General features: G+C 41.5%; 1 protein-coding gene across 1 annotated transcript in view; it reads right to left on the bottom strand.

Annotated features, from left to right (window-relative positions):
- ntn2 (netrin 2) overlaps window positions 1-13,291 on the bottom strand; it is a 62,727-nt gene that overhangs the window by 18,074 nt on the left and 31,362 nt on the right. Inside the window, 2 exon segments of the mRNA XM_061708102.1 lie at window positions 462-554; window positions 557-649. Coding sequence (XP_061564086.1) covers window positions 462-554; window positions 557-649 — 186 coding nt within the window.

Below are 13,291 nucleotides of genomic sequence, written 5' to 3'. Positions count from 1 at the left end.
CTCATTTCTTTCTTTCTTTCTTTCAGGCTCATTTCCTTCCTTCCTTCCTTCAGGCTCATTTCTTTCTTTCTTTCTTTCTTTCTTTCTTTCTTTCTTTCTTTCTTTCTTTCTTTCTTTCTTTCTTTCTTTCTTTCTTTCTTTCTTTCTTTCTTTCTTTCTTTCTTTCTTTCCTTCAGGCTCATTTCTTTCTTTCTTTCTTTCTTTCTTTCTTTCTTTCTTTCTTTCTTTCTTTCTTTCTTTCTTTCTTTCTTTCTGGCTCATTTCCTCAATTTATCATTTTTACCGTGAGATGACAAATTCTTACCGTGGGGAATATTTTTGACGGTTTATCGTGAACGGTAAAATATTACCCATTCCTAATATTGATCTCTGAGAAGTAAAGTTCACAGATGATATTGGGAAAACAGTGTGTTGAAAATCCCACTCTAAAAATAGCTACTGATCAGACTTGTTTTTGTTACCTTTGCAGGCTCGTCGGTGAGTGATGGGTCGGGCCATGTCTCTGTAGAAGCCCTCTTTGCAGTAGTGGCAGTGGCGCCCGGCGGTATTGTGCGGCAGTTCATGCAGACGCCGCCGCTTTTCCTCCCTGACAGCTTGTACAACTCCATGTTGAATCGACAGCGGCGGGCGTGCAGGTTGCAGTTACACGCTGCAGGGGTAAGAGGAAAGAAGTTTTATTACATCAACAAAGGTATGTGGGGTAAAAGTTAAAGCGCACAATTTCCTCTGTGTATTTACCAAATGAAAGCTCGCCCACATGAAATGTTCATGAAAACTCTCTACTGGAATAAAACATCACAGGAGAGGGGGAGAGGTTTCGCAGTAAAGTAAAGCGGTATAATGGTGAGCAGTTTATACTCTACACGGCGGCCGTGTGCTTGGCTGCTATTCCACAAATCATCAATCAAAAGTGATATTTGCAGAGCTCATTTTCTCCATTTCATAATTAATGAACTCAGCTTTCCTCAGTCCATTGGTTATTAATCTCTAGAAAGAGAGACATCCATTTCATGAATCACTGATGAGAAAAGGCCTCTAAGATTTATTAAAAGTGAGAGCGTTTCAGATAAAGGAGCGGGCTCGAGCCAGTCGTTTCCTAAATGAGGCGAGCAGAATCGTTGATGTCACCTTGTCCCACAAGTCTTCCCACTCGTACTCCATTACACCCCCCCCCCCTTCATCCACCAGCTCTGACATTATTGATAAACTCTGGTCACTCTCTGCATGTGAGCTTCAGATTTCAGCAGTCTATTGTGAAACATTCCCTTCATGTTTGTATAAGAGGGTTTAAACCAGCGTCTCTGCTGGTTAAATCAGAATCAGACCTGGGACACGAACACTTGGCCGTGGCTTCAAAGTCGACTGCGGCAGAGTTCCAGCACAAAGTTATCTTAAATTAGAAAAGGATGAACGGCAGCACCTTTGACCAAATATGTCAACAACTGTGGCAAAGGAGGATCATAGGGGATCACAAACGTAGGTGCCATTCCTGTAGATGACTTTCATCCCCTGTCTGGGGAAAAGAAGCGGCCTGCTCACTCCTCTAGTGAGGAGGACACTTGAGCTCAGTGTGGGCTCTCCCGGGGTTGGTAGAGGGAGCAATGCCCAGGATTGACTTAGGTAGGGAGCACTGGGTGATAAAAATGGGAAGAAAATCGGGGATAAAAATATTTAAAAAAAAGAAAAAAAGAAAGAGTTCGTAGAAGACCACAGATTTTATTTCTAAACAGCAAATGTTTAGGAATGAATAAGGCACAACAATGGAGAATTAAAATAAAGTCAGACTGACAAAAGAACCGGAAGCTTTTATGTTGACGTCTGTGTGGATTTTTTATTTCTTTTTTTGTGCAATGCAGTGACTGGCTGGAATTCTTCAACACATAACTTTGATTTCCCAATTTCTAGAAATGTAATCTAATTACAGTTACTGCTGGCAAACAACATAAAAAAAAGGGGGTCACTTGTGGGACATTTTTAGTAGTACTACGTCATAAAACTTGCAAATACTTGATTTCATATTCTTCCAACAGAAAACCACAACATACATGTACTTTATATACATACTGAGGACCTTTTCATTTTAACTCAGTTTTATTGCAAAGTTATTCTTTATATATTCAAAATGAGACTTGAAAAATGTTCCTCATCATAGATTTAGCTCCCTTTTGTTTCACTATTATAGCCACAGTAATCTTCCATCCTATGCATTTTTCTTTTTCAAAAACCAGACAAAAAGCAAGGTACAGCCCCAGACATTCCCCCAGTCCATCCGAGGGTCACTTCTGCAGTTAAATGAAGTGTAATGATTGGACCAGTCATTTAAAAAGACTGATAATGATGACACCACTAATGACAGCTCATGACCGAGACCTGAAGAGCGTGTCCAGTTGAAATCGCCATCACACTCAAAAAAGGTTAAAAGTGCTCTCTTGCCAGAAAATGAACTCTTACATAAAATTTGCCAAAAAAGCAGCTGTCCATAGGTTTGTGTGGAGATGTGGAAGAGTTACAGTGCTACATTTTACTTCTGTCATATCTCATGGTAACTTTACACTGTAATGTTGCATTCCAGGGCATTGTCTTTTTGATCTGCAACAATTTTATTTCTGCTTTTTTTGAATAATTTTAGGCACATTTTCTTCTTTAGGCAAATTTTTGTTCTGAACAAAGTTTGCCTTTAAGCAATAATGCAGGTAGTTAACAATTTGCATCTCCATTCACACTGAAAAAGGAAGCCTGGCACCTGGTTGGGAAAGAGGCCCACTTCTCCCTTATAGCAGACCCTAGAAAAGAGAGAGAGAGAGAAAAAAAAAAAGAAGGGGTGGGGGGCACATTCCCAGACTGTTTCCCAATTCCATCTGGTTATTATGTGGCCCAATTTGTATGGAATTCTGCTGCTAATGAAGTGCTGTTTTATGTATAAATTCATATCAAGGCAGCAGTGTTTGTGTAGAGACAGTGCTGGTTTTTGCTACGCTTTGATGGACTGGAAAGTCCAAGATCAGAATTGGCCCTTGACCCCGGAGAATTGTGCAGAGTTGATGTGCGGGCATGTTTTAGTACAGCCACGGCCAAGATGGATACCGAAGGAAATCCGCAAAAAACTGAGTTCAAAGAGTCTTATCTTCAGTGAGTTCTTAGTCGGACAGATAGGGCTAATCTGTGCTTTAAATGTCAAAACAACATACAGCAAATTGATGATACACTGATGATGTAACTGGTTCATTCTCTGTGCATATAAACCCGCGTGCATGTGAACAACTAAATGTCCTGCCCTACTTCTTCTGAGCGGAAATGTGTCAAAGAGCTCATAAGATCCGGTCTGCTGTGGCGGTGGGACGACCGCGATTATGATCAAGCATCTCAAACACACATACAGCTGTGAGCACTTGTGTCCATTAACACCTTGTAGCAGAACATGAAAGCGATGGAGCACATTTTCTCCTCCAGCTGAAGTACCGATGGCCTTCTCAAGGCATCCTCTCACTTTACTGCTGTGCAACAAGATCAGCCACCAAAGTGTGAAGTAAGAGAGGATACAAGTGTGGAGAATGTAAGGAAAGCGCTTCAAATTTAACCTTTAAATGATTTAGCATGTGTAGCTGTGATGGCTTTAACACCAACCAGACGCTCGGTGACACATGAAGAGTGAGAGAATTAGAGTGCGACACAAATCGTAGCTCAAGATATGACAGAAAAAGGAAACATGAATGCAAGTGGTTGCAGAACTGTGAAGCCAAAGAGACACGTTATTTGTGAATCAAGGAGAAGGGCTTTGACAAAAAAGTGTTTGCTTTCAGTTACCAACAGCTTAGAGCTACAGCTGCCAAGTATCCAGGAATGTTTATAGGTTTGTTTTGAAGTGCTTGTTCACACATACATACACATACATACACATTAGAATCAGTGGGGATTAGGGCTGTTCGATTAATCGATTTTAAATCGTAATCGCGATTATGTAATTAGAACGATGTTAAAACATGAAAATCGTAAAATCGATTTTTCACTTTTTTTTTTTTTTTTTTTTTTACCTTGTCTGCACACATATTAATGATTGATACCATATTAATGATTGATGGAAATACCTCTCAATACCTGCGACAAGTGCCCCATGGGAGAGGCTCTTTAGTGTAGGAGGGGGCGTTGTAACATGCCACCGGGCATCCCTCAAGCCAGATGCGGTAGACCGGCTCGTGTTCCTTGCAAAAAACTTGCAAATGTGAATAGCAAATGTAATGACTGACATTACACACCTCTACCTCCTTCATGGGTTGCATTATTATTTAGCATGCAAAGACCCAGTTTAGTTTAATTAGAAAATGTCTTGTTTTATTTAATTGGAAATATAACTTACTGTATGTTTGCAAGTGCTGATTTTTTTTTTCCAGAGATAAAACTTTATATTTTATTATATTTTTTAAAACTTTTTTTCAACTTATTTTACAGAGTTTTGCACTTTATTCATTCATTTTTGGTTTAATAAGAGCAAAGTTTGCACTTAAAGCCCAATGGGGAAAATGTTCAATAAAAAAACAGCATATTTGAAATAATTTCTTTGCCTTTTGTCAATTCACAAAATAATCGTAATCGTAATCGAAAATCGTATTTTGAGAGAAAAAAATCGAGATTTTATTTTGGGCAAAATCGAACAGCCCTAGTGGGGATAACTAAACAGTGTCGGTCATTTTTCAATTCATTAATGCATCAAAATCTCACTTTTCTTTTATAGAAATGCTAATTATTATCTGTTAGAGAACAAAAAACAGACACTTTCAGGATGGAAAAGAGTTCTGTGCGTGGTGGACCGCCGGAAAAGTCTCTGATCTTGAGATGAAGGCTGTTGCTTCCACGGGTCAGTCTGGCTGATGGATGCATATTGAGCCGGTCTCTCACGTTGTCGGGGGAAATCGGACAACAAACCCAAGCTACAGGTTTGGCAAAGAGAAGGTTGTCGAGACCAAAATAGATCAGGGGATGAAGGGAATGAAAGACGAACTGCTAGGAAAATATTAGATAACCATTTCATCACCATCACATCAAACTGATCATTTCAAATGCAGATTTATGTGGGGAAACCACAAGGTTTTGTTTTTGTTACTAAAACTCACTATTCAGAGTATGACCTGTTGTATGTAAAGCTTTTTTAAGAACAGGAAATACTTCAAGTAAGACAGGCTCAGAGTAACAGGACACACCTCTCTGTTGCAGCTAAACATGTAAATGTGCTCTGAACAAGCTTCCCGGCTGATCTGTCAAGTGTGCTATGACAAATTGGCCCTTAAAGACTGTACTCAACAAATAAAAGTGTTTGTGGAGTGCACTGCTTCTCCTTCCCACTCCATATGTCAGGGATAAATCTAACCTCATTTTTCCTGCAGCGTGAACAAAGCCAGGCCGGTAAGCACAGCCAATTGATTTTGGATGCCTCTGCAAAACCCAAATCCCTTGGCTAAAATTGGTCCTTGAAAATTGGAGAGCTCATACCACCACCTTTCCCCTCTTGGCCCAGGCCGTGGTCCAGACCTGCTGCTTCCCTCCTTGGGTGCTTTCCCAAACAGGCTCTGCTATGCGGGCCCCTGCCATGATGTGTGTATGCGTGCCAGTGTGTGCTGTGCTGTGTGTGTGTGTGTATGTTTGGGCTGGGTTCCACCTGGCTGCTCCAACCACCTGCCCAGGGCACCAAGGGGAACACCCGGTTAATTAGCTCCTCATTAGAGCCAAGACGGTGTACAGTGTAGGCGAACAGACACAAGCACGTGTTCATGCACCCACCGTAGAAATCTTGATGAGCTACAGTAGTAGCCACTCTCAAAATGATAAGAATAAACTGACTCGAAGCATGGGAAGGGGGGTTGTCCTAAAACAGATGTAAAGTCTGCTGGTTCGGTAAACTCCAATGAACTGTGGACAACAAGCTGTGTCAAAGATTTAAGAACTTCAAGAACAGAGCTGACAGGAAACTACAACTCTGTAGCCCTGCTGAGAGCATTTATACTGTGCTGTACATGAGACCCTCTGTCTCTCTTTAAAAAAGCCACTTTAGCTTCGCTTGCTCTTCCCTCTTCATCCACAAAGAAACGTCTTTCACTTCTAGCTTTGACACCACATGTCCGCCCCTTCTCTCCTGCTGGTTTCTGTGGTTAGCCTCACATCGTGGGTTTTGGAGCAAGCTCTTGGTTTTGGAGCCCTTTTGAACTTGAAGTCCCTTTAATTCCTCTCCCATCCCCTCCCATCAGCCTTCTCCTCCTTCCCTCTCCCTTCCTACTTTCATAAGACCCTCACTGCAAATACTTTTACTGGTTACCCCTCATTCTTTTCCGCTTAATTCCTTTCTCAGCCCACTCTCTCATTGATACTTTCCCTCAGCTCCCCTCTCTCCCCTTGGATGGCATCAGGCAGGCAAAGATTTTAACAAGATTACACTGGAGGGTTGCCAGGTTGGGGGGTCTTGTGTCAGTGGAGAGCTGAGTTCTGAGCTATGTTCCCTCTCACTGGTCCACTTCACTTCTCCACATCTAAACATTGTTATCTCTGTCCTGCCTTTCCCTTCCCTTTCTGCCTGTCTCACTTTTTTTTTAACCCTTAGAAGGCAAATACTGCAGTTGGGGGAAAAAGGCAGAAGATGTGCAATTAAATTATCAGAATAAACTAAAGCAAACTGTGGCTGCTCTCCCAGTGCCTTTATTCTTGGCGTGCACATACATGAAGTGCATCCAGAGCAATGCAAGACAATCCTCAGACAGGGAATAGAAATGGAAAGTGACAGATGAAACATACTGTATAAATTCACTACCTTGGCTAGAAATAACGGCAGAAAAATGGTAGAACTGCAGCTCTAATCAAATTACTATCCTTTGAAGCAGCTTTGTTGATGTTAAAATGTGATTACTCTTTACTTTTACTAGCTTTTACCATATTTCTATTTCTAGTGCTGCAGAAGTTCCTCAGTTGATGAAGTTAAAACATCTGGATCTAAAATGACTACAGAATGTGAGTTTTGCAGACCTCTGAATGAAATACATGTCAAATCTCTGACCTGTGCACAGGTGCTGCAGGACCCGCCACCCCGGTAACCAAGTCATCGACAGTAAAAAGCCTTTTGTACTGTAGTGGCTTTTTTTCCCCCAAAGATTACAAATAAATCATATTCATTTTATATGCTGTTTCAATGCCATCTGATGGCAGACATAAAAATGACCTTCAACATCTTATTGTTCAAAGATATGCATTTTCTGAACTAGGAATGGGTGATATTTTACCGTTCACGATATACCGTCAAAAAATTCCCCACGGTAAGAATTTGTATCTCGCGGTAAAAACGATAAATTCCCGTTGATGACGTTTTTGTGTAAAGCTGATTTATGGTTCTGCGTTAAATCCACGCACAGCGTACGTGAAGGAAGGAAGGAAGGAAGGAAGGAAGGAAGGAAGGAAGGAAGGAAGGAAGGAAGGAAGGAAGGAAGGAAGGAAGGAAGGAAGGAAGGAAGGAAGGAAGGAAGGAAGGAAGGAAGGAAGGAAGGAAGGGAAAAAAACAAGGAAAGAAGGAAGGGAAAAAAGAGGAAGGGAAGAAGGAAGGAGAGAGCAGGAAAAAAGAAGGAAGGAAGGGAAGAAGGAAGGAGAGAGCAGGAGGAAGGAAGGAAGGAAGGAAGGAAGGAAGGAAGGAAGGAAGGAAGGAAGGAAGGAAGGAAGGAAGGAAGGAAGGAAGGAAATGAGCCAGAAAGGAAGAAAGAAAGATATGAGCCTGAAAAAGAAAGAAAGAAAGAAAGAAAGAAAGAAAGAAAGAAAAAAAGAAAGAAAGAAAGAAAGAAAGAAAGAAAGAAAGAAAGAAAGAAAGAAAGAAAGAAGAAAGAAAGAAAAAAAAGAAAGAAAGAAAGAAAGAAAGAAAGAAGAAGAAAGAAAGAAAGAAAGAAAGAAAGAAAGAAAGAAAGAAAGAAAGAAAGAAAAAACAATAAATTCCCATTGATGACGTTTAGTAGTATTTAGTATCTTTTAGAGCAGTGATTTGGCTCCAAAGACTGAATGTGGTGATAGATTCATAGTTAAAAAGGTGGAGTTGAATTGGTATTTTTTTTTATCGTCATTTTTATCGTTATCGTGATAAATGCCAGAAATTATCGTGAAACATTTTTTAGTCCATACCGCCCATCTCTACTCTGAACGTGGCTGTTGTAAGCAATTCTGCAAAAATAAACATATTTTCTCATGCATGTGGCACGGCGGCTTGGATTAGCCTAAAAGAAAAAAATGTCTCCAACCAAAACCGAAGAATTCAGTAGCATGAGGAAAATGGACGATTTAAGCGAAAAGAGGAAAATGCATGAAAAAAAACCCATTAAAAAAACAGTCCAGGCAAAGGGTTGATCTTTGACAAGAGCCATTTACACACAGACAGAGGGGAAGAGAGTGCAGGCGGTGACGGGCACCTCGGGAGGTGATTGCTACCATCTGTGGGAGAGAGTGACTCGGGGTCTGGGAGAGCAGGGTGGGCACAGTCGGGAGCTTCCCCAGTTTGCTTTGGCAATAGGATGAAAACACTATGTTGCACGACTAGATTGCATGTGACTCACACACATGCACATGGAGATGCTTATGCACACACTCAAACACACGTACATAAACTGGGCCTCAGGCAGCCGAAGAGCATTTCTCAAGAATCCAGCACTTTAACCTCGCCGACATTAATGCCTGTTATTTGACACTTTGCTGTCCTCGACATTTGCTTTACCATGTCCCGTTCTTGCCACAGAGCCTTTATGTTTGGCTTCTCAGACTGAGGAACGCATCATTCATTAGAGGCTTGGCCGAGGACCAAAGCAGAAACACGGACAAAGGGAGTAAGGGCAAATAGCAAAGCTACAGTAGAAACAAATCACAATTAATATTAATCTTGATACAGATAACATCGTGCACACAGAAAATAAAGTTTGCATATCTTCTATTTGTTGGCCTCGCTGTGCTGTAGCTCTTTTGTCTTACTGCGACTACCCAGAGGCATTACTTTAGAGCGACATTCAGAGCTGTGCAATTATGTGAAAGCACAAGAGGTTTCTTTTGCAAAAATCACTTTCTTTTGCGCAACAACCCCCCTTCAGCGCACACACACACACCTCCAGCTAATTTTGGAGTCGCGCTGTAAGTAATTGAGTGTCGGATCACTGTTGGCCTCCAGAGACAAGTATCTGAAGTGGGGGGTGGAGAGCTCTTTAAGTCACTTAGTGAACGAGAGAACATGGCTAAGGCCCCGTTTACACGGGGCAAAAACTGAGGCGTTTTCATGCGTTTTGGCCGTTCGTTTACACGAAAACGGAGGTCAAAGCCCCCAAAAACGATCATTTTTCTGAAAACTCCGGCCAAAGTGGAGATTTTCAAAAACTCTGTTTTCACGTTTGCGTCTAAACAGAGAAAACGGAGGAAAACGGAGATTTACGTCACATTATGCAACAGAAATGTCACCAGCAGCGCCATGAGTGCGACCTGTGTTTACAATTTGTTTGGCCACCGTCAATATTTTCTTTTATTTTACCCGTTTTAAATTCTCTCAGACTCTCATTCCGTCTTGGAAGTAAAGCCTGAATTATGGTCCCGCGTTAAATCGACGCAGAGCCTACGGCGTAGGGTACGCGGCGATGCGCGCCGTACGGTGTGCGTCGCCGCGTACCCTACGCCGTAGGCTCTGCGTTGGTGTAACGCGGAACCACAAATCAGCCTTAACTGGAAGTTACACGTGTCATTTGTTGATGTTTTTTCCAGGATTGTGATTGGCCGCATGACCGTCTAACAGCGTTTTCATGCGGCTCCGTGTAAACGAGGATATTTTTGAAAACGGAGAGGGGAAAATATCCGTTTTTGTAAATACCCGGCTACGTGTAAACGTGGCCTAATATACCATACTCTTTAACATCAAGATAGGCCTGCTCTCACATCATAATGCCCTCTGAATAATAAATATGAAGATAACTAAGTTCTCCAGCGATCTCTGTTGATGTCAGCTATGTTTTGTTAAATCAAGACCAAACAACATTGTGTCACAAGTAGCACAGTAATCCAGCTCCCCCCATTGACTTCAGAAGCTATGCTAATTTGTGCTGTTGCCATTACCTGGGTTATTCAGCCTCACAGCCTCATGCTTTTGAACCGGGCATTTTTAAAGCTGAGGTCATAGCGCGACTGCCAGGCCTAAAAAAATGAAATGTCTTGATGAATCTGCTCTGTGACTGGAACATGAGCTTGACCTCTGCTTGCTCTGACGTTGGAGGTGGTGTGCGTATTTTCTAAAGGGGGTGGATCGGTTATAATTTGAAATTTTTATCAGCATCAACCACCCATTTGTCTCACCTTTCTTTCTTTTTAGAAATGTTATAAACCTCTGCAGTCTTTGGAGTTTCCAGTTCTGTCAAGTTTCATCTGAGTCTCTCTCTCTCTCTCTCTCTCTCTCTCTCTCTCTCTCTCTCTCTCTCTCTCTCTCACTCACACACACTTTTTTCAAGAAAACCATCTGTCAATGTCCCCCTAGATCCAGTTAATAGTTTAGCATACTCAACCTTTGTAAAAGCCACAAAACCTGCCTTAAAATGCACGAACATGCTTGGAACCTCAGAATCAGACTGCTTTGCTGGTCATTGGTGTCCAGTAAAATTCAAATTGTAATATTTCGCTGGCGTGGCAGACATGATCTAATAGTATTTATTGCATACCAGGCTATACGTTTTCAGAGGTAAGAACCTATATTTGTGGTTTCCTACAGGTGATGACATGATCTGATGCATAATGAGACTCAGCAATGAAAGTTCTGCGGTTGATTGGTTTCATTTCAAAGAAAAACTCACATTCTTTTGCAAAAACAGAACAATATATAAGTCATATCCAACTGGACTTGGGTTGTCAAATTTCCTACCAAAAATATTCAACACCGCACCCAAACACCTCACCAGAGGAGGAACACCCGCTGCTGCTGCCAGCGGCAGCTCACCTTCATTTCTGGTGCATCAGGCCAAATAGTAATTCAAACAGTCTTCACGTGACCTTTGGATTTTATGTTATGAATGAAAAGCAGTGTGCCTGGCGCTGGGAGCAGACCTGGCTTGGCTCGTCCATTAGGGAGAGACGGTGTCTGGCTTTGAGCTCGTAGCGTCCCAGAGCAGTGCTCTGGACTTCCTGCTGTTCGAGTACAAATAAGGGAGAGGAAGGGCTGCAGAATAGAACAGCTTGGTGCCGTGGCCAAGTAGGGCCAAGATGGCTGCAGACACAGCTAAGAGCAGAAAGCTGCTACAAAGCTCCATCATAAATTATCATCTACTCAGAATGTGGCACTGTCATCGACTCACACTGACTCTGACATACTCTATTATGATATGATGCAATTCCTCACATTTTAAGGTCAAAGTAAAATGTTTACATTGTAACATCAGCCATGCCAACAGAAAAGTCAGTCCAACATCACAATCAGAAACCAAAGAACTTTTATCCATCTGTTTCCTCATTCTGTCCTGTGGCTCAAAGTCTTGGTAGATAAATCAGAGCTTTTTCCATCATGTCTCCCTCAATACAAACAGACACACTCCTTTACGAGGCTGCCCTCTCTGACTACTTCAGCAGGGATTTGTAAACCAAAGTCATGAGGCAGGATTCATAGAGAGGGAGGCGGCAGATGGGTGTGTGTGTGTGTGTGTGTGTGTGTGTGTGTGTGTGTGTGTGTGTGTCTGGAGAGAGCACACGAGCTTGCCAAGAGAGCAGACAGTAATCTTAGTGCAGGGCATGTCAGATGCTTGGGAAACCCTTGAACAATCAAATGAGCCTCTTAAAGACAGTGGTCTTGTTGTGCAGGATCAAAAATAATGTTAAGACTGGTAAAAATCTTTCATAAATGACTTGCAACAACTCACTACGCTGACTTTCTAATTACCCACAAAGCAACTCCTAGTCAGCTTAAGTTTGTCACCACTGCACAAAAGGCTTGTGACCTTTTTAGAGTCTCTCTCCAACCCAAACACCCCCCTCAAGGACCTCGTGGAGACTCTCGTGATACCTATGGGACTCCTAGCCTCTGTGACTTGCCACTCTTACACACTTTTCCAGTCTAAATACCCTCACCTCCCTCCCATGCCTCAGGGCTCACACTGCAGCCCCCCATTTGTGCACTGTGTCAGAAAAAGAAAAACACGCTGAGAAATCAACAAAGAGACCGGTGCTTTAGAAATAAGAAATGCCTTTAATATGCATTATAAAAGGATTTTTAAGACCCTACTGCTATTTTAAGAATATTTTGGAAGCAGTACTACCGGAAAAAAGCAGTAAAGAGGCTTTGGGAAAACAAAATCTGGGAACAACTGGGAATGGCTTTCTTGGCACATCTGGATGTATATTCAGGTATAGCATGCGACTAGCAGAAGGCATTTAACACAGTGCAACAGCACTGGGATTAGGTCATTGGAACAGGCCGGTGCAGCCAGGTTGTTTAGGCCAGGAATTCTGGATGGAAGTGACATATCCATCCCACAGAGAAGAAATCTACAGGAAGTGGGTGTAACACTTCAGAAACAGCTATGGGACATTTTAAAAGGGGTGTGTACAAAATTATGAGGTAGAAAACACTGAGGGATTGACAGGATATTGTTGTAGAAGGTTAAACGCCTGTGCGTGTGCGTGTGTTTGGTGCGTTCGCATTAGGGATGGGCGGTATGGACTAAAAAATGTATCACGATAATTTCTGGCATTTATCCCGATAACGATAAAAATTACGATAAAAAAAAAAAAAATTAAAAAAAAAAATGTCTTTCTTTCTTCTTCTTTCTTTCTTTCTTTCTTTCTTTCTTTCTTTCTTTCTTTCTTTCTTTCTTTCTTTCTTTCTTTCTTTCTTTCTTTCTTTCTTTCTTTCTTTCTTTCTTTCTTTCTTTCTTTCTTTCTTTCTTTCTTTCAGGCTCATTTCTTTTTTTCTTTCAGGTTCATTTGTTTCTTTCTTTCTTTCTTTCTTTCTTTCTTTCTTTCTTTCTTTCTTTCTTTCTTTCCTTCCTTCCTTCCTTCCTTCCTTCCTTCCTTCCTTCCTTCCTTCCTTCCTTCCTTCCTTCCTTCCTTCCTTCCTTCCTTCCTTCCTTCCTTCCTTCCTTCCTTCCTTCCTTCCGGCTCATTTCTTTCTTTCTTTCTTTCTTTCTTCTTTCTTTCTTTCTTTCTTTCTTTCTTTCTTTCTTTCAGGCCCATTTCTTTCTTTCTTTCTTTCTTTCTTTCTTTCTTTTCTTTCTTTCTTTCTTTCTTTCTTTCTCTTTCTTTCTTTCTTTCTTTCTTTCTTTCTTCTTTC

Source organism: Cololabis saira, chromosome 19 (genome assembly GCF_033807715.1).
Source record: "Cololabis saira isolate AMF1-May2022 chromosome 19, fColSai1.1, whole genome shotgun sequence".
Lineage (NCBI taxonomy): Eukaryota > Metazoa > Chordata > Actinopteri > Beloniformes > Belonidae > Cololabis > Cololabis saira.
Note: the sequence above shows the minus strand (reverse complement) of the source record. Positions and strands in the feature narration are given on the sequence as shown.